The sequence below is a fragment of the Salmo trutta genome, chromosome 9 (genome assembly GCF_901001165.1).
Source record: "Salmo trutta chromosome 9, fSalTru1.1, whole genome shotgun sequence".
NCBI lineage: Eukaryota > Metazoa > Chordata > Actinopteri > Salmoniformes > Salmonidae > Salmo > Salmo trutta.
In genome coordinates this window covers 23,098,942-23,119,822 of record NC_042965.1, presented here as the reverse complement: position 1 = coordinate 23,119,822, position 20,881 = coordinate 23,098,942, and the positions used below count along the sequence as shown (strand labels likewise).

The following is a 20,881-nucleotide window of genomic DNA, read 5'->3' as shown; positions in this document are numbered from 1 at the left end:
GTCTGCTGTGTATGCCTATGTTTTGTTCCAACTTATCCCTTTATCATTCTGGATGTACTGTACCTGGCCATGATAAGGGGATATCAGACCTTGTCTAGTAATGAACAGCTCCAAATGTAAAGAATTGAGTGGAAAGGTGCTCTACAACTCAACATAAACACATATTGAATGAGTTGATGAGGAGTAAGGCTTTTCATGGTGGATTTGTGGATTTATAGAGTTTACAGGTCACTGTGCTGTGTGTATCTCACCACAGTATGGAAATTAGAAACTGGGAGCTTGGCTTTAATTGATAAACCTTGACGAGACACTTATTGTATTAGGCAAATGGGGTCTGACATCACAAGGCTGGAATATAAGCCTCCCATTGCTAGTGCAGTTGAGGGAGGCCTCGACATAACCAACCAACCAACTAACAAAGAGTGCTCTGTCAGTCCTGGGTGAGCATTCGGCTGGGAGACAGAACTGATCAGTCAGTGTCCTTTGCGTTTTTTACACAAACACAGGACAGATCAAAACTATATCCATCACTGTAGTAACTGTAAGGAGCCAGGCCTAACCCTGGCTGCCTCTCCAGTCAGCTTACCAGAGTGCTGGGAATGTGTAGCCTACTGTATGCTGCCTTCATTCAGGATGCTACTGTAAGACTGGAATAACTTTTTTGCTTGTGCTTCCTGGCTTGTTGTTGCTGTTTTGAGTTGGGGCAGCAGAGCACAAGACGATCAAGTGATCTGCCTTGGGCGTTACGACAGAAGGGTACAGGACAATGGTGTAGTTGTAGCCAGGGATGAGCTGCCTTGAGGCAGGGGGTCCTCCTCGGTGAGCATGGTGCTGATGGGGCCTGCAGGACTCTCAGGAGTCTGAGCTGAGGGTGATTTTAGGGTGAGCCTGTGTAGTCGTCAGTTTTCACATGACTGGTGTGTGATGGAAGGAAAGTTTTCTCCTACATGAGTTATTTCATACAGTCTACCAGAGAGTTCAGCATTGCTGTGACTGCACCGTGAGCTTGATGTACCAATGCTGTAGAAAACTAAGTTTGGAACCTCACCTGTTTCTCTCTCTCTAGAGGAAAAATAATGGTAGGCTACACTTTTTATCTTAATTTCAGCTACACTACTCAAACAATGGACTCAGGGTTGAGTGATATATCATGTATATACCATGTAATGTAAACGTATTGTAACACTTTGATACATATTGTTCTGTCAATTCTCACATTTTCATTCCAAATTGCATGCAAACACCCACACGCACGCACAGATTTCAACATGTTTTCAACTTTTTTTGTATTTCTACACAGTGACCGGCTGTTAGATAACATTTTCTCACCCAGTCTTGTCTCTGTCTGGTGAATGTTCAGTGCAGCCATATGATAAGGAAGCAGCAGCCACTGCTTTAATAGACAGGGAAAGTAGAGTAGGGGCACAGACAGGAAACAGACTCTTGTTCCAGACCTCTTTCCATTGTGCTTCATCATTCTCTCTGATGACCACTGCAGTTCAGTGTGAGAAAAATAGCTCTGTAACATTGAGGACCAACTGATACACTCACCAGCAACATGAGCGAAAGCTAAGATTGCTTACGAAGCGATGCGATGATCGGGGCGACAGGTAGCCTAGCGGTTAAGAGCGCCAAACGGTCACTGGTTAACCCTTAACAACAACTGCTCCCCTGGTGTCATTGATGTCGTGGATGTCGATTAAGACAGCCTCCCGCACCTCTCCAATTCAGAGGGGTTGGGTTAAATGCACAATACACGTTTCAGCTGAATGCATTCAGTTGTACAACTGACTAGGCAACTGAAGCAACTAAAACCATAGACAGACAAACACCAGATCCAGGATTGCAAGTGCCCCTACAACAGCCTCCTAAATAACAATGGATACAATTATCAAATAATTAAGGAAAAAGCTAAATGTCCAATATAACCAGTAGATTTACTGGATGGAAACTGCTTTCAGAAATTAAATATATAGTATTGGACAGAGTCAAAATCACAGGGAGTAATCTCTTAAGATTTCTTGCATAGGCTTTTAATTTTGAGTAGGTCAGTCCATTACTATTATTGAGAACAAATATCCGGTGATAAATTGAGTTTCCTCCAAACAAAAATAACTTGCCGATCCAATGTCCTCTCAATCCAAACGATGGGAAATACATTTTGTTAAGAAAAGATGGACAAAGAAATCTCCAGAAATGTAATTTAAAAGAGAAAGAGATTATTATCAGTGTAGTTGAAGACTAGAGAGTTTAAATCGTCTACAGTTGAAGTCGGATGTTTACATACACTTAGGTTGAAGTCATTAAAACTCATTTTTCAACCACTCCACAATTTCTTGTTAACAAACTATAGTTTTGGCAAGTCGGTTAGGCTTCAGAAGCTTCTGATAGGCTAATTGACATCATTTGAGTCAATTGGAGGTGTACCTGTGGATGTATTTCAAAGCCTACCTTAAAACTCAGTGCCTCTTTGCTTGGCATCATGGGAAAATCAAAAGAAATCAGCCAAGACCTTAGAAAAAAAAAACGATAGACCTCCACAAGTCCGGTTCATCCTTGGGAGCAATTTCCAAATGCCTGAAGGTACCCGTTCATCTGTACAAACAATAGTACGCAAGTATAAACACCATGGGACCACGCAGCCGTCATACCGCTCAGGAAGGAGACGCGTTCTGTCTCTTAGAGATGAACGTACTTTGGTGTGAAAAGTGCACATCAATCCCAGAACAACAGCAAAGGACCTTGTGAAGATGCTGGAGGAAACGGGTACAAAAGTATCTATATCCACAGTAAAACGAGTCCTATATCGACATGACCTGAAAGGCTGCTCAGCAAGGAAGAAGCCACTGCTCCAAAACCGCCATATACAAAGCCCACGGTTTGACACTGCAAAAATAGAACTGTTTGGCCATAATGACCATCATTATGTTTGGAGGAAAAAGGGGGAGGCTTGCAAGCCGAAGAACACCATCCCAACTGTGAAGCACAGGGGTGGCAGCATCATGTTGTGGGGGTGCTTTGCTGCAGGAGGGACTGGTGCACTTCACAAAATAGATGGCATCATGAGGCAGGAAAATTATGTGGATATATTGAAGCAAAATCTCAAGACACCAGTCAGGAAGTTAAAGCCCTTGTCGCAAATGGGTCTTCCAAATGGACAATGACCCCAAGCATACTTCCAAAGTTGTGGCAAAGTGGCTTAAGGACAACAAAGTCAAGGAATTTGAGTGGCCACCACAAAGCCCTGACCTCAATCCTATAGAAAATGTGTCGGCAGAACTGAAAAAGTTGTGCGAACAAGGAGGCCTACAAACCTGACTCAGTTACACCAGCTCTGTCAGGAGAAATGGGCCAAAATTCACCCAACTTATTGTGGGAAGCTTGTGGAAGGCTACCCGTAACGTTTGAAACAATTTAAAGGCAATGCTACCAAATACTAATTGAGTGTATGTAAACTTCTGACCCACTGGGAATGTGATGAAAGAAATAAAAGCTGAAATAAATCATTCTCTCTACTATTATATTGACATTTCACATTCTTAGAATAAAGTGGTGATCCTAACTGACCTAAAACAGGGAATTTTTACTAGGATTAAATGTCAGTAATTGTGGAAAACTGAGTTTAAATGTATTTGGCTAAGGTGTATGTAAACTTCCGACTTCAACTGTATGTGCTTCATCTGCTGTGGAGTCAGGCTTCACTCTGACCATCTCAAATACTAGAATCAAAGGACCATGTCCTGCATGCCTGTCACCCACTTACTATTAAATGTGTTAATTTGGGATGATCTATCCTAACCCTTTTTATTAGCGTAATTTCCTTCACTAATGTCATACCTCTACTTTTACGTACATCAGAATTTGTCATGCCTGGCTAAGGTCCTACAAGCTGACATGATCATCCTCAGAAGTAGAAATGTTGTGACACAAATGTATTTTTCTTAAGTTGACCCTATAAGGGTTGACATTGCAAAAGCATGAACAATCAATGGGGTTTAGAGCGGTTGTGGTCATAAGATGCTTAGCCAGACCAGACCATGTAAATGGCTCCTGTTTAGTGTTCCATAATGGACTAGTGGTATGTAATGTATCCACTGTGTCTACATATGATCAGATTTGTGCTATTTCACAGTAAATTAACCTTGCTCTGTTCCTGATATCTGATTACATTGCTCATTTTCCTGTCTCTACTTCTCATGTTTCCAGCTCATATTTTTTATCTCTGCCTGTTCTCAGTGGGACAGGTATAATCATACACCCTGCTTTGAAAGAAAAGAAGGAGAGGAGTGGATGTGGGAGAGCAGAGCACAGGGTCTACACTTAAATAAATGCTGCTGGACTGGCATGCCAAAGCTATGGCATTATTGTAGACTGCTTCTTCAGAGTGAGGAGGGTAACAGCTTGTCTCTGTCCACAGACTAGCATTGGACAGAATCAAGACAAGGTGGATGGGGATGAACATGCCAGCAGTGGAGGGGCGGAGGAGAGGGGGCCCTGCCCCGACCTAGGGCAAGCAGGCAGGGATATAGGTGGTGCCATGGAGGGAGGAAGCCCCTGTGAGGAGGCCGGTAACGCCGGGGAGGACCCAGGGATAGCTGATGCTAAAAGTCTGAATGAAGGTCCAGGCATGGAGCCAACAACACCTTCGGCAGAGAAAAAGCATAGCACTCAGAAAGGGGTGAGTCCTTCCAAGGAGGGGGAGGTGAGAGAGGGAGGGGCTGGAGGAGAGGAGGGAAGAGAGGAGGGAGGCAGGACTGCTCCACTGACTCAACAGGATCAGTACAATAGCCATAGCCCAGAGAGTAACACACAGTGTGAGGAGAAGGCCAGAACACCCAGACAATCCACCCAAAACGTGAGAGAGAAGAAGAAGGAGGGTAAAACTGCCAAGATGGACCATCGAGATGAGAGAACAGCTCCACACCAGAAAAACCAGGCAGAAAATTGCTGTTCTGCTTCAGAGGGAGTTACTGGTGAGATGTATAATCCAGCTGTGGCGAAAACTGATGGCACTGTTTCAATGGGTGAGAGCACCATGGAATACAAAAAGGAAGGTTCTGTGAAAGTCGGCAAGGGTGGGACTAATATGGAAACTACTGATGACGTCATTCAAGAGGGAGGAAGAAAGAAGGTGCCTGTTGAGAAAGACCAGGAAATGAAAATGAAAAATGAACCCTCAAAGGCAGTTGAGGATGGAGACACCAAGTGCATTGATGGAGCTGTAGGTGATTTGAGAGAGCTGAAAAACCCCTACAAGGCTGAACTTCAATCACCATTTAAAAAGACAAAAGGGGAAAAGTCTTTGTTAGCTGTGGGTGGTACCTTGAATCATGACCCTCCAACAGTGGGACAGGTAAAGCCACTTGGAGATGAAAACAAGGGTGACATTGAGAAAGAAAATAAAGTGTCAGAGGAAGCAAGGTGTGACATTAAGCCTGACCTGAATGATAATCACAAACAAAGTGAGCTGGAAGGCGCAGGATCCCCTACAACTGACCCTACCACTCAAAGGGACAAAGAAGCCTTGCCCATGGGGCATACAGAGGAGCCCAGCTCCATTTTGGTGAAGCTTCTGAAAATAAACAATGAGCCGTCTCCAGATCTCTCCAAAGTTAAAAAGGTGGTCTCTGTGTCAAGGGACCAGTCTGATGACCATGACCAGCTGCAACCTGAGACAAAGTTTCATCCAGTGGCTGTGGAGACAGGGGCTGTGCCAACACCAAAACCTGCAGTGAAGGAAACAACACCAAAACCTGCTGCCAAGGAAACAACACCAAAACCTGCTGCCAAGAAAACAACATCAAAACCATCCGCTGATATTGCAAAGAAAGCTCCATCAGATCAAAATAACCCAGGATTACAATGCCATATTGAGGAGGAAACCATAATGTCATCATCCTCTGTATGTACAACAGAGAGACCCCCTGGAGCAGAAGCTTACACTAAGCCCTGCCATGAGGAGATTCATCCACAAAGCCTGACAAAAAGTGACCAGGCAGGGAAAACTGCTCAGGACTCTACAGATATCATCTGTCCACCAGCTCCACCTCTGGAGACTGGATCTGTCACTGATAGAGAAGTGGGAATGTCATCACTGATGGATGAGGCAGACTGTAAGGCTTCAGAGCAGGACTCTGCAACAACAGCTGCCTCACCCCAAAATGAGGGGAAGACGATGAAAAATACTCCCCCAGCTGAGACCCCATCACCAGAGACTTCACAGACAAGTCTGCCTGTTAAATGCAGGCCCTCCACTAGGAGTGAGGTCATCACAGAAAAACCTGCCTCTTCTTCAGTGTCTGATGAGGTCATTATTGAGTCTACTGAGTCTCCATTCTGCAATAAAGAGGATGATCAAACCACAGAACCCCTGCCTTTGCACAACATAGATGAATCACCAAGCGCTATCACTGTCACTGAGATTCCTCCACCAACACCCAGGCTATGCACCTCAGAGGCCTTGCATGCTGAGTCTATGGAGGAGGCTAAGACCATGAAGGACCCTCCTCAAATAACACACATCCCAGTTGTAGAGGTTGCCTCAGCCTCGGTAGGAACTGGGAGTGCTCTATCAGAAGAAAGCCAAGAGAGTATGGATAATCAAAACAAAGATGAGAAGCTTCAGTCTCAAGATGTGACTTTAAAAACAGAGCTTGTGTCAGAGCAAGTCTCAGAGAGCACCACTGTAGTACACTCTGATGAAAAGTCTACCCAGGACAAGGACCAAACTGTCTCAGAGACTGGCAAACAACAGGATACTCCTAAATCAAGGCCTCTCTCTGAACTCAAAAAGGAGAACATTCTACTACGAGAAAAGCTGAAGCATCCGGATATGACAAAGCCATTGGAAGCAAAACCTGATGGAGTTTCAGAGCAACCCCAGTCTGTGAATGTGGCTCAAATGTTGGCAGCTTTTGACACCCCCAAGAAATCCCCAGAGAAGACACTGGAGAGGAAACCATCTGTGAGAAAAGGTAGGAGCTTTACAAGTTTTCATCTGAATTGTGCATTATGTGACATAGCTGACTGTAAGTGGGGATGAATTGAAGATAACAGGGCACCATGTGCATGAATCAGAAACGTGTATATTTGAAACATTTGTATGCTGAAAGTATTTGGTAATCACAGGCTTTTCTGATCCATAGGTCCAAAACATTGTTTTTCATTTAGTTATATGATTTATCCCAATCCCCTCCAAATCTACCTTCTCGTGGGCCTAAGCAACAAGGCTCTGGGAAACATTTGGTGGCTGATAGGACGGATACAGACGCTATTTATGTGGATTTGTAAAATGATGCCATCTTGTGGCAAGCAGAATAACAAATTCCTGAGGTAGATTTTGTTCTCAAATCATGTTCTATTTAATCTATTAGCTAAAATATCAATAAACAACGTTTGTCAACAGCTTTAGAGGCGGTTATAGCAACACACTACAGTACACTGCCCTCTTGCCCTTTTACTATGTCTGGGTGACATTTGTATAGGTACAGTCAATAGATTTTCAGCCTACTTCTACTGGCCCTGGGACATTACGTTTTATAAGGGACAGTGCGCCAACCACACCCATGCCTTCAAGTTGTACACATCTGACATTAAAAGAAAGAGAGGGGGATTATGTCAATGCTTATTGCTCTTCAAGTTTCAGATTTTCAAGGCGTTCATATTTATCACATTGTAACAATATACAGTAGATGTGTTATTAGGTAGAAAAAAACAATTGGGTTTCCTTTTTATGTTATTCATTATAACACACTATTTATCACATTAACAATTCCATATTGGAGGCATGTGTCTTGCTCCCTGAACCAGCTCTAACGGTGATTGTGATTGGTGGCCTTGGCTGCTGCTCATCTTTTACAAACATGCCTGGCCAAGCCATGCCTGAGGCGGGGAATGGGGCTAGGAGAGGGCGTTGCGTCCGGTGCAGCAGTGACAGAGGGAAAGACGGCACAAGCGAGTTGTCAGCGGCATTAGCGGTGGATTCAATTGGGTAAACGTCGACAGTCCTATTTTAGGTAATTCAGCAGTCAGGGATATTTGTACTTTGATCTGGAAGGTAAGTCTTTTTGCTTTATCTTTAATAATGTTGTACACACAGTTCCGACTTGGTTATTGTATTAATCTGTGCCGTCTTTGCTTTAGTTAGCGAGGCACCACTTGCTTGAATTCAGTGAGGAAAGCTACAGCTAATTGGGATTGCCAAGTTTTCAACGCCAATGAGTTAGTTACCTAGCTAAATTAGGTAGCTAACTAGATACATGTTTTGCCTCTAGTACTTATAGCCATTAGCTGACTAGCTATCCACCATGTGGAATGAATGGCCAGTCCAGCAGCCAGTTGTGGTAGGGTATTATTCCACGACAATGTAATCGTTTGTGATGAACCGAACTAACTTGTGGTTCCAGTTAAAACGAGGATGGGGTGATGTAATTTAGCCTCAAACTGAACAAAATGATATAATATTAGGGAAGTAACGTTAGCTAGTTAACTGGAAAGTATTGATTCAGACAGCTGAGCTTCATTCATCTTTCAGCTTTACAATGTAAACTGAGTGTTGCTGATGAGTGCAGGTTTGCAACAATTTTTATCATAATCAAAATCGTTTTTTGTCCACAGATATAACCTCATTTGTAATTAGTGTAGGAATGACTCAAATTCCCAGACAAAAGCACATTGTCACCACAGCACAGCTGCGCTACTACTGGCACAGCTATGTTTCGAGGATCGATTGGTTAAAATTAATTGTATACAAATATTTTAGTCTGACCATAAAGACGTTATGCGTCCCTCTTTGTATCTGACATCGCCCATAAACATTAAGCTATGGCTTTGCTCTCTAACCGAGGTGAAGGGTCACCGTGAATGGCCCTGTATAATGCCAACCTACTTATATCTGTTACTGGGATTGAACAGCCATAGCTTTGATCAGCCTTAGACTTTTCAGGCCGTTTAAAAAATAGCATTTTGATCTATGATAACATTAATTTTACTTGAGGGATTTTGGTTTTCAGACCAGAAGGATTTGCCTATTATTAGCCTCGATCCCCCTCCAGAACTATTTGCAAAGAAGTGTGTTTGTGTAAGCAGCTTGGGAGTTCCCTTCCATTGGAGAATGAGTGAGTCATTGTGGGTGCAGGACTGGTTAGCTGTCAGTCTGACCTGAGGGGCACATGTTAACACCACGGTCATGTTTGGTCTGGATGTCAGGACACATCAACCTCTGGCTGGCAGGTTGGCTGGCCACTCAGACCGCACCACTGTTAAGTCTGAAGTTACCCCTCACCTCCCATGGCTTGGCTGGGAGAGGAAGTGGGTCAGAATACAGAGGGAAATTAAGCGTGAGATGCACTGAAGTGTTAGGCTACAGAGGATGCAGCGAGAGGGAGTGGGGGTTGGCGAATGAATCCTCGAACCCCCCCCTCCAGCCGCGTTTGTATAAATGGATTCCAAGATGAAGGTCCTTAGGAAATTTGGGAGAACACAACAAGAACATGCACATTTTCAGGTAGCATTTCTGCCTGATGGTAACTCAGATTGCATACCTCAGTTCACATCTCACATTCTTGAGTTTTTGTCGGGTCCTGTCTGTGCAAGGTGGTGCTATCCGAGGCCACATCACCATGGTGAAGGGCTTACGTCTTCTGAGACTCCTCCTCTATAGGGAAATAACATTTTACAACTTAAATAGGATTTTCATAACGATTTGGAGTAGGCCTACACATCAGCAATGTTTATTCAACCAATTATATTCTGCCCTGTGGAGGTATCAAGAAACCATCACTCAAAGCTGCACATGTGCTCTGAGTTTTTGCATCACACCCAGTTCTTGCTGGTATTATCACACCCAACAGCATTAGTCTCTGTTTGATTAGGGCTAGTAGGCACAAGTACCTTTGGTGCTGTAAACATGACCCATCATGGAAAGGTGTTCATGTCTTGCCAACAGTATCCACCTCTCCTCATTTTTGGGAAGCCAACTGTAATGGAATTTTGGCCAACTGCATTTCCTTTGCCCAGTTCTGTGTGTGTGCTCCCAAACCTGCTCTGAAGTTCCAGCAGTTACAAACCATCGTGATTTCTTCCCGTCATTCTTTTTCCTCCCATGGCTCACATCTGGTGAAATGGGCCATGGTTGGCTGGATGACGGCTCAGCGTGGGAGGAGGACCTGACTGACCATGTCAGAACCAGGGTTTGAGACATACATAGGACTGCACAGGCCTAGTTGAGGTTTGAGACCAAGATGTCATGTGATGTGTGTTGTCTGTCTGTAGACGTGACTCATTTGGGAAGTGGCCAGGAGCATGCACTGATCTGATGAGCACACCATTCAGCATGAGTTCTGGTCAAAACGGGTTGTTTCATCACAACTATCGCCCACACTTTTTGATTTGACTTTTTTCATTTAGTGGATTTTGTCTTGGTGGATGTAGAACAACAGAACCTCTCACCTTAAACTCCTGTGTTGTGTGGCCTAGGTTGTCTGCCTAAAGCCTGTCTTGATTTAAGTAGCTTCATAGGGTTTGGGGAGTGGGCTTTCTCAAGTCTTGGAATTAAGTTGGATAAGTACACGCATAGACAAATGTTCTCCTTTTGAAACAGTTGACATTTTATTCTTCTAGTTTAGGCTAGTCCCTGGTAAGGTTCTGTACCAGGTCCTGACCTTCCAGAACAAGGTGAAATAGTGAATGCTGCTGTACCTCATCCTAATTTGACATTTAATGTGCCGTTTGAACATAGTTTAAATGTCTCGTTCGTCCGAGCACAGATGGATACGGTGCCTTAGGAAAGTATTCAGACTTTGACTTTTCCCACATTTTGTTACGTTACAGCCTTATTCTAAAATGGATTAAATAACAAAAAAATCCTCAGCAATCTACACACATTCCCCAAATAATGACAAAGTGAAAACAGGTTGAATGGGAGAAACTCCCCAAATACAGGTGTGCCAAGCTTGTAGCGTCATACCCTAGAAGATTCGATGCTGTAATCGCTGCCAAAGGTGCTTCAAAGTACCGAGTAAAGGATCTGAATACTTAAATTTGATATTTCAGTGTTTTTAAGACATTTGGAAAAAAAATGTTTTTTGCTTTGTCATTATGGGGTATTGTGTGTAGATTGACGAGGGGAGAAAACAACTTAATCCATTTTAGAATAAGGCTGTAACGTAACAAAATGTGGAAAAGGTTGAGGGGTCTGAATACTTTACGAATGCACTATAGATGGGGAAATAAGTGGATCAGTTCCAGTGGATTGTCTTGTTGCACTGGCTCTGTCTGTATTTCCCAGGATTCAGTCTTTTTGGCCCTTGAGCGCATAGTCCCAAGTTTGTAAAACAATATAACATTCCATTGAACTGTGCTGCTGACATTGTGCCCTTGTGGTATTTTACAAAGAGCAGAGCACAGACCACATGGTCACCGAGGAACAGAGAATGGTGAAAAAACAGCACCTTATCTCATTGTTGAGAAAAGCAGTGGAATGTAGCTGGAATTTGATTACAATGGTACACTGTGGATTTGGTTACGGGAAGAGGATTTAGGTGGCGTCTCTCTATGCGTTCTGAGTGACAAAAGGCAAAGTCTGCCAGTGCATCGAGAGCATTGAGGCGACAGTACAGAGAGAAAAGCCTTGGGACAACATAATGCCAGACTCTGTGGGGTGGGGGGGCTCCACTCCAGAGTGGTCGTTTGTGTTGATGGGCTATGTGGTTAATCTGTGCCAAGTTATGTAGGGCTACTTTATGTGCACACACCGACTAGGGTTGAATATTTTACAAATGTCCATCCTGAGAATAAATCACTTTTCTCCTAGGCAACCCGGTATTTCCCTCCCAAACCAAAAGTGTCATAAAGCATATAAATGTGTCTAGATTTGATTTGGGGTTTGATCGGCATGTAAATTCAAGCTGATGCTACCTGAGCCTGATGACATTCATTAAACTAGAGATCTGTTTTTTACATGAGCTGCGTCTCAATAGCCGATATCGCCCTTTTGCATCTGTGGTGGAGGGTGGAAGAGCTGGAGCGGTGTTTGTCAGACCATGTGACATCCTGAAAATCGGTCTCCTCACAAAAACATTTGTGTAGCGACCGAGCAGTTTGGCCTATAAAAATAGTATGACCACTGCAATGAAAAATGACTCTCACGAACACGATGGTGTTCTGTTTTGCTCTAGGACGCTCACGACTCGTCTGAAGTTGGTACAGCCTCTTCTGTCTGTAGTAGAGGTCGACCAACTTATGATTTCTCAACGCTGATACCAATTATTGGAGGACCAAAAACCCGCAGATACTGATTAATCGGCCAATATTTTATTTTTTTATTTATTGTAATAATGACAATTAAAACAATACTGAATGAACACTTATTTTAACTTAATATAATACATCAATAAAATCAATTTAGCCTCAAATAAATAATGAAACATGTTCAATTTGGTTTAAATAATGCAAAAACAAAGTGTTGGAGAAGAAAGAAAAAGTGCATGTGCCATGTAAGAAAGCTAATGTTTAAGTTCCTTGCTCAGAACATATGAAAGCTGGTGGTTCCTTTTAACATGAGTCTTCAATATTCCCAGGTAAGAAGTTTTAGGTTGTAGTTATTATAGGAATTATAGGACTATTTCTCTATACGATTTGAATTTCATATACCTTTGACTATTGGATGTTCTTATAGGCACTTTAGTATTGCCAGTGTAACAGTATAGCTTCCGTCCCTCTCCTCGCTCCTACCTGGGCTCGAACCAGGAACACATCGAGAACAGCCACCCTCGAAGCAGCGTTACCCATGCAGAGCAAGGGGAACAACTACTCCAAGTCTCAGAGCGAGTGACGTTTGAAACGCTATTAGAGCGCACCCCGCTAACTAGCTAGCCATTTCACATGGGTTACACCAGCCTAATCTCGGGAGTTGATGGGCTTGAAGTCATAAACAGAGCTGCTGGCAAAACGCATGAAATTGCTGTTTGAATGAATGCTTACGAGCCTGCTGGTGCCTACCACCGCTCAGTCAGACTGCTCTATCAAATATCAAATATACAAATCATATATATTATAATAAACACACAGAAATACGAGTCTTAGGTCATTAATATGGTCGAATCCGGAAACTATCATCTTGAAAGCAAAACATTTATTCTTTCAGTGAAATACGGAACCGTTCCGTATTTTATCAAACGGGTGGCATCCCTAAGTCTAAATATTCCTGTTACATTGCACAACCTTCAATGTTATGTCATAATTCCGGAAAATTCTGGCAAATTAGTTCGCAACGAGCCAGGCGGCCCAAACTGTTGCATATACCCAGACTCTGCGTGCAATGAACGCAAGAGAAGTGACACAATTTCACCTGGTTAATATTGCCTGCTAACCTGGATTTCTTTTAGCTAAATATGCAGGTTTAAAAATATATACTTCTGTGTATTGAGTTTAAGAAAGGCATTGATGTTTATGGTTAGGTACAGTCGTGCAACGATTGTCCTTTTTTCGCAAATGCGCTTTTGTTAAATCATCCCCCGTTTGGCGAAGTTGGCTTTCTTTGTTAGGAAGAAATAGTCTTCACACAGTTTGCAGCGAGCCAGGCGGCCCAAACTGCTGCATATACCCTGACTCTGTTGTGAGAGGTGACACATTTTCCCTAGTTAAAAGAAATTCATGTTAGCAGGCAATATTAACTAAATATGCAGGTTTAAAAATATATACTTGTGTATTGATTTTAAGAAAGACATTGATGTTTATGATTAGGTACACGTTGGAGCAACGACAGTCCTTTTTTGCGAATGCGCACCGCATCGATTATATGCAACGCAGGACAGGCTAGATAACTACACATGGTTGATGATATTACTAGTTTAACTAGTAATTATGATTGATTGATTGTTTTTTTTATAAGACAAGTTTAATGCTAGCTAGCAACTTACCTTGGCTTCTTACTGAATTCGCGTAACAGGCAGGCTCCTCGTGGAGTGCAATGTAAAGCAGGTGGTTAGAGCGTTGGACTAGTTATTAACCGTAAGGTTGCAAGATTGAATTCCCGAGCTGACAAGATAAAACTCTGTCGTTTCAATGACGTTCCTAGGCCGTTATTGAAAATAAGAATGTGTTCTTAACTGACTTGCCTAGTTAAATAAAGGTGTACATTTTTTTTTTTTAATCGTCAAATCGGTGTCCAAAAATACCGATTTCCGATTGTTATGAGAACTTGTAATCGGCCATTCCGATTAATCGGTCGACCTCTAGTCTGTAGCGTCCGAACGGTTGGGGCTACACACTAATATCTGTGGAAAGCTGAGACTCTCATGAACACGATGGTATTCTTCGTTGTGCTCTGGGACAGGGTATCTCAAACTCTGTCCTGGCCCCCCCGGGTGCACGTTTTGGTTTTTGCCCTAGCACTACATGGCTGATTCAAATAAAAGCTTGATGATGAGTTGGTTATTTGAATCAGCTGTGTAGTGCTAGGGCAAAAAACAAAACATATGACCAGGGGGGGCTCCAGGACTGAGTTTGGGAAACGCTGCTATAGGACGGCCTCAAGACTTGTCTGAAGGTCCATGGTACTAGTTTCAAAAAAGTATGGAAGTGTATATATGGAGATAGTTTAGTGCCTAAAATAAGGCAGATAATGAAATGTAAAAAAAAAAGGGTTCCTGATCTCTTTTATCAGATTTTTTTTTTTTGGGGGGGGAGAACTATCTGTTCCATGCAGGGAATCTGTTATTCAATGTGTTTGTATGGGCTAATAGCATTTTTATTATTATTTTTTTTACGATTTTATAATTCAAGGGATATTAAAAATCCAATAGCTACATAATCCTTGGTATTACTTAAAACAATTCCATATAGTTTAGCAGATTTCCTAATTCTCTTTCCTTGGCTGGCTTTACCCCTCCCCTTCTCCACATAGTGTGTTGTTTGTCACTAGTTACCGCAGCCACAAAGTCATAAACCCTGCTTATTTCTACAATTTATCTTCTTAAAATTTTAAAACTAACCTTAACCACACTACTAATATTATGTCTAATCCTAAAACCAAAAAGCAAATTTGTTTCAGGAATTGTTAAAATATTGCAAATTTTGACTTTGTGGCTGTGGTAACTAGTGGAAACCGTGTGTTTTGGGGATTTCCTGGTCAGTGAGCTCCCTGCAGTGAGCTATGAATTTCAGTGCTTGATAACATCAGCATCTGTCTGGTTCCCTAGTAACCACTCTGTAGTGAGTGGATGGGAAAAAAAAATATTTAAAGAAGTCAATTCAATTTGGATTGACATTGTTAATCTTTGCTTTGGTTGACCACCTGCCCATTCTTCATGTACACGGATTAGCCCCTCCATCCTTTTTAAAATGATTAGTGGCTTTCACAGGGACAGGGGGAGGGAGATACACGATGGGGCTTTAAAGCAGAGGAGATGCTGACCTGATCTGTCGGAGGGTGGGGGGAATGGGATCAGACAGGATACAGCCCTTCCTCATCATTTTCCTGGCTCTTTCTGTGTACAATTTCCCTTTTACTCAGGATGATTTCAGATTGATCAGTGAACTAACCTTTCCCCCTGAATGACACTGTCTATTTCCTTGTGTGTATTGTTTCGCAGTGATCCTTGTGGTGCATTGTCAGGGCGGGGCAGTATTATAGTGTGGCAGCCTTCTCATTGACAAACCAGTTTTAGCACTGATAGTTGTAGACAGACTGGAATGGCCATGCTGTAGTAGGCCAAATTGGGATGCATGAACATAACCATGTATAGTGTTAGATTGTCTTCAGCTGAAAGGGAAATAAGAGGCATTCTGTTTCTCTTCGTGCAATTACGAGCTCTCGCTCTTTTTTCCACTCTTCCTCTCTTTTCTGTAACTGCTTCCCAGCCTTATGTCAGAGCATAACAATGTGCCTTGGTTTAAGAAAAGGCAGCAGTCCCCACTCCCCAGCACGCCGCTTTGACTGTTTGGTGGAGAGGAGACCTCTAACCTTCTGTGCCCTCAAGGAAAGTGGGAATGGACTGAATTTTCCTGTTATCACTGATTACTTCACATGCTGTCTCGCGCTCTCTTTCTGTCTCGTCATTCTCTTTACTGGTTGTGCTATAATGCACTTTGTGCGGCACTGACACAGGGCCAGCTTATAGATAAGTGTTAAGCTCTTTACATTTAGGGATGTACACGGTTATTAGAATATTCAAATATCCAAACGGATGTTAGTAAAATACTCTTGCAAGTAATCTCAAACCTATTTTTCTCCCCAATTTCGTGGTATCCAATTGGTGGTTAGTCTTGTCTCATTGCTGCAACTCCCGTACGGACTCTCGAGAGGCGAGGGTTGAGAGCTGTGCGTCCTCCGAAACACAACCCCACTAAGTCGCACTGCTTCTTGACACGATGCCCACTTAACCCGGAAGCCAGCCGCACCAATGCGTTGGAGGAAATATCGTACACCTGGCGACCGTGTCAGCGTGCATTGCGCCTGGCCTGCCACAGGAGTCACTAGTGCAAGATGGGACAAGGACATCCCTCCCGGCCAAAACCTCCCCAAACCCGGATGACGCTGGGACAATTGTGCGCCTCCCCCATGGGTCTCCCGGTCGTGGCCGGCTGCAACAGAGCCTGGAATCGAACCCAGATGCTCTAGTGGCACAGCTAGCACTGTGATGCAGTGCCTTAGACCACTGTGCCACTCTGGAGGCCCAGAATATTCATTTTTGAGGGAAAAAAGTATATTTTAATATGCGTTGTCTAAAATTAAATTAACATCTGTGGTGTTGCTACATACAAGGATAGACCATGACATTAGAAATTGTAATAAAATACATTTTATGACCATTTTTATCAGTGCGCCCCATAAAATAAATAAAAATAAAAAAAGCCTACACTAGGTTACACGCTTCTTATTGTTGGTCAATCAAAGCTGCACTACCATGTGTAACATGTGACGTGGTAGATTTATAATCAATGCAAAATAGAATTACAATTACGGAATTGTTGGCTAAGTTAGGAGAAGGCTACATTGATCAACCGACAGGTAGGCTGTTTAATATGAATGGAGTTGTTGTAGATAAGGATGCTGGGAGCTCAGCAAAATAGTCTCCATTATTCTTGCTAGCTGGCTAACTAACTAACTTAGCTGGCTAGTGTAGCTAGCTAGCTTTACATCGATTTGATGCAGTCAAGACTGGCACTACCAGATGAGAACCTATCGCAGCAACAAGTTTGTCTAACTTCTTGGTTTGGTTACTTTCGCTCATTCGCTCTCCCTCTCTGTCACACAGCCAAAAAAACTGCTTGGAGTAACCCTGGATTGTAAACTGTCATGGTCAAAACATGTTCAGATATCAGTAGCTAAGATGGGGAGAAGTCTGTCCATTTATTTAACTAGACAAGTCAGTTAAGAACAAATTCTTAGTTTCTGACGGCCTATCAAAAGGCGCAAGGTCTCCTGCGGGGGCTGGTATAAAATAAAGGATGAGAGACAATGGTACAAACATTATTGTGCACAGACAACGGCACAAAGGGCAATCATGTAGAGACAACAATGCATCATACAAAGCAGCCACAACTGTCAGTAAGAGTGTCCATGATTGAGTCTTTGAATGAAGAGATTGAGATAAAACTGTCCAGTTTGAGGGTTTTGTTGCTAGCTGCAGCGAACTGAAAAGAGGAGCGACCCAGGGATGTGTGTGCTTTGGGGACCTTTAACAGAATGTGACTGACAGAACAGGTGTTGTATGTGGAGGATGAGGGCTGCAGTAGATATCTCAGATAGGGGTGAGTGAGGCCTAAGAGGGTTTAATAAATAAGCATCAACCAGTGGGTCTTGCGACAGGTACACAGCGATGACCAGTTTACAGAGGACTATAGAGTGTGGTGATGTGTTATATAAGTAGCATTGGTGGCTGAATCATCTGAACCAGGGTTCTCTAGGGGGTGTGAGACACTACCGTCCCACCTGGCCAACATCCAGTGAAATGGCAGAGCGCCAAATTCCAAAACAGAAATACTCATTATAAAAATTAATGAAACATACAAGTGTTATACATCGGTTTAAAGATTAACTTCTTGTTAATCCAACCACGGTGTCAGAATTCAAGAAGACTTCATGGCGAAAGCAAACCATGCGATTATCTGAGAACAGCGCCCAGCAGACATCATTACAAACAGTAACCAGCCAAGAAGACGAGTAACAAAAGTCTAGCTAGCAACTTACCTTGGCTTCTTACTGCATTCGCGTAACAGGCAGGCTCCTCGTGGAGTGCAATGTAAAGCAGGTGGTTAGAGCGTTGGACTAGTTAACCGTAAGGTTGCAAGATTGAATCCCCGAGCTGACAAGGTAAAAATCTGTCGTTCTGCCCCTGAACAAGGCAGTTAACCCACTGTTCCTAGGCCGTCATTGAAAATAAGAATGTGTTCTTAACTGACTTGCCTAGTTAAATAAAGATGTAAAAAATAAATGTAAATAAATAAAATCGGTGTCCAAAAATACAGATTTCTGATTGTTATGAGAACTTGAAATTGGCCCTAATTAATCGGCCATTCTGATTAATTGGCCGACCTCGAGTGTACATGCACATTTCCAGATATCAGCAGTAATACAATCAAGGCGCGGCAGAGGACAGGGAGAGCTCCGCAGTGTTGATTTATAACATTTGAATGTGCTTAAGATGGCAACAAGATCATATTGTAGATCAATTTCATCAGGTAACATGAATACAAACCACCTCTCGGTGGTTAGAATAGGATGGGAGGCCAAAAGTCAGAGTCCCGAGTGTGGGAACAAACAGTCTGTCCCATGGTTGGGTAAACAAGAAATGTCATAGTCAACAAAGCATTCCTGAGGCAAAGCACAAAATACACAAGAAGAAAAAAAAAGTGTGTACACACACACACAACCATTCAGAAGTTTGGGGTGACTTAAATGTCATTGTTTTTGAAAGAAAAACACTTTTTTTTGTCCATTAAAATAATATAAAATTGACCAGAAATACAGTGTAGACATTGTAAATGAGTATTGTAGCTGGAAACGGATTTTTTAAAATGCATTTATTTTTTAAATAGAATATTTACGTAGGCGTACAGAGGCCCATTATCAGCAACCGTCACTTCTTTGTTCCAATGGCACATTGTGTTAGCTAAATCCAAGTTTATCATTTTAAAAGGCTAATTGATCATTAGAAAACCCTTCTGCAATTATGTTAGCACAGCTGAACACTGTCCTGATTAACGAAGCAATAAAACTGGCCTGCTTTAGACCAGTTGAGTATCTGGAGCATCGGCAAATGTGCGTTCGTCTACATGCTCAAAATAGCCAGAAACAAAGACCTTTCTTCTGAAACTCGTCAGTCTACTCTTGTTCTGAGAAATGAAGGCTATTCCATGCGTGAAATTGCCAAGAAATGGAAGATCTCGTATAATGTTGTGTACTCTCCCTTCACAGAACAGTGCAAACTGGCTCTAACCAGAATAGAAAGAGTGGGAGGCCCCGGTGCACAACTGAGCAAGAGGACAAGTATTTTAGTGTCTAGTTTGTGAGGCGTCTGTTTCTCAAGTCCTCAACTGGCAGCTTCGTTAAATAGTACTCGCAAAACACCAGTCTCAATATCATCAGTGAAGAGGCGATTCCGGGATGCTGGCCTTGTAGGCAGAGTTGCAAAGAAAAAGCCATATCTTAGAAAATAATAAAAGATTTAGATGGGCAAAAGAACACACACTGGACAGAGGAACTTTGCTTAGAAGGCCAGCATCCCGGAGTCACCTCTTCACTGTTGATGTTGAGGCTGGTGTTTTGCGAGTACTATTTAATGAAGCTGCCAGATACTCCTTTATACTTTTGTTGGAAAATGTCCTGTAGAATACACAAGGTGCAATTTGTAAGTCTTTCTGTTAGTCACTGACTTTTCTGGACATTCACCCAATTATCCATGACCGCTAACAATTTTTAGGTTAACTTAGTCACGTCAGCTATTTGTATTTATCATGGGTGAATACCAACCAGGCAAGCAGGGCACGGGTCTAGGTGCCCTGACCCGCACTCTTACTCAGATATCATATGTGACCGACCGGCTCGATTCGGTCCCATGTAGTAAAATTTTGAATTGATAGAAGTAGAGACTCTGAGCTAGAAAATTTGGTATCATACACTACAGTTGAGGAACAATGGGAAAGTTATTCTGCTTTGAAAGTTTAATTGGTAACCCCACTGTTGAGAGTATTGCACTTGAATGTTTTGGTACACCTACTGGAGAGCTTTTTGTCTACACCCATTTGGCATCGTTCACACCATCTTAAGCCTGAGCCCCACCCATTTCTTTAAGGATTTACATGTGAGGCCATGTGCTAAACAGAGTAAGGTAGCATAGTAAACAACAAACGATTTCTAGACTAAAAGTGCTGAAAGTAGGAGGAAAAATAGTCTAGTCAACCTATATTCTAATCTGACTTTGGTGCAGGTCATGTTCTTCACATTACCGTCTGTGTTAAACACACACTATCAAATAATAAAATCAAAGTTTTATTTGTCACACAGACAGGATACAGAAGGTGTAAAAGGTACAGTGAAATGGTTACCTGTGTATTTGCATAGTAGCTATTTCAAAAATAGAAAGTGTTCAGATAAAAATTGTATACATACTTTATAATTGGATGATTCTTACTCAGGCACACTTGTCTAAATTGATGTGTCATGTGAAATGCTATACCACGCCACAGCAACATCTTGCTAAGTGGATGTGTCACTATTGTCTAGACATGTACACATGTTCATGAAATACAATAGATGACCGTAGTCACCCCCAGACACACCCGGATAACTTGATGGGTCGTGCAATCATCTGGCAAAGCGGAGTCTTTTTGTTTAGACTTGTAGCTAGCTAAACAATGACCCTAATGGGAACTTGGA

At 42.5% G+C, this 20,881-nt stretch overlaps 1 protein-coding gene across 4 annotated transcripts in view; it reads left to right on the top strand.

Moving 5' to 3' along the window:
* Positions 1–6,070: 6,070 nt before the first annotated feature.
* Positions 6,071–20,881, top strand: part of LOC115200214 (coronin-1C-A) — a 64,822-nt gene continuing 50,011 nt past the window's right edge. For 2 of the 4 annotated variants that reach the window (XR_003879491.1, XM_029763075.1), the window contains exon 1: positions 6,071–6,974. Coding sequence is in view for 1 of the 4 variants with exons in the window: in XM_029763075.1 (XP_029618935.1) it covers positions 6,086–6,974 (889 nt within the window). In the remaining 3 variants the exon portion in view is untranslated. Of the gene's footprint in view, positions 6,975–7,917; positions 8,057–20,881 lie in introns of those variants that run through there. The other 2 variants (XM_029763076.1, XM_029763077.1) reach the window with 1 other exon arrangement.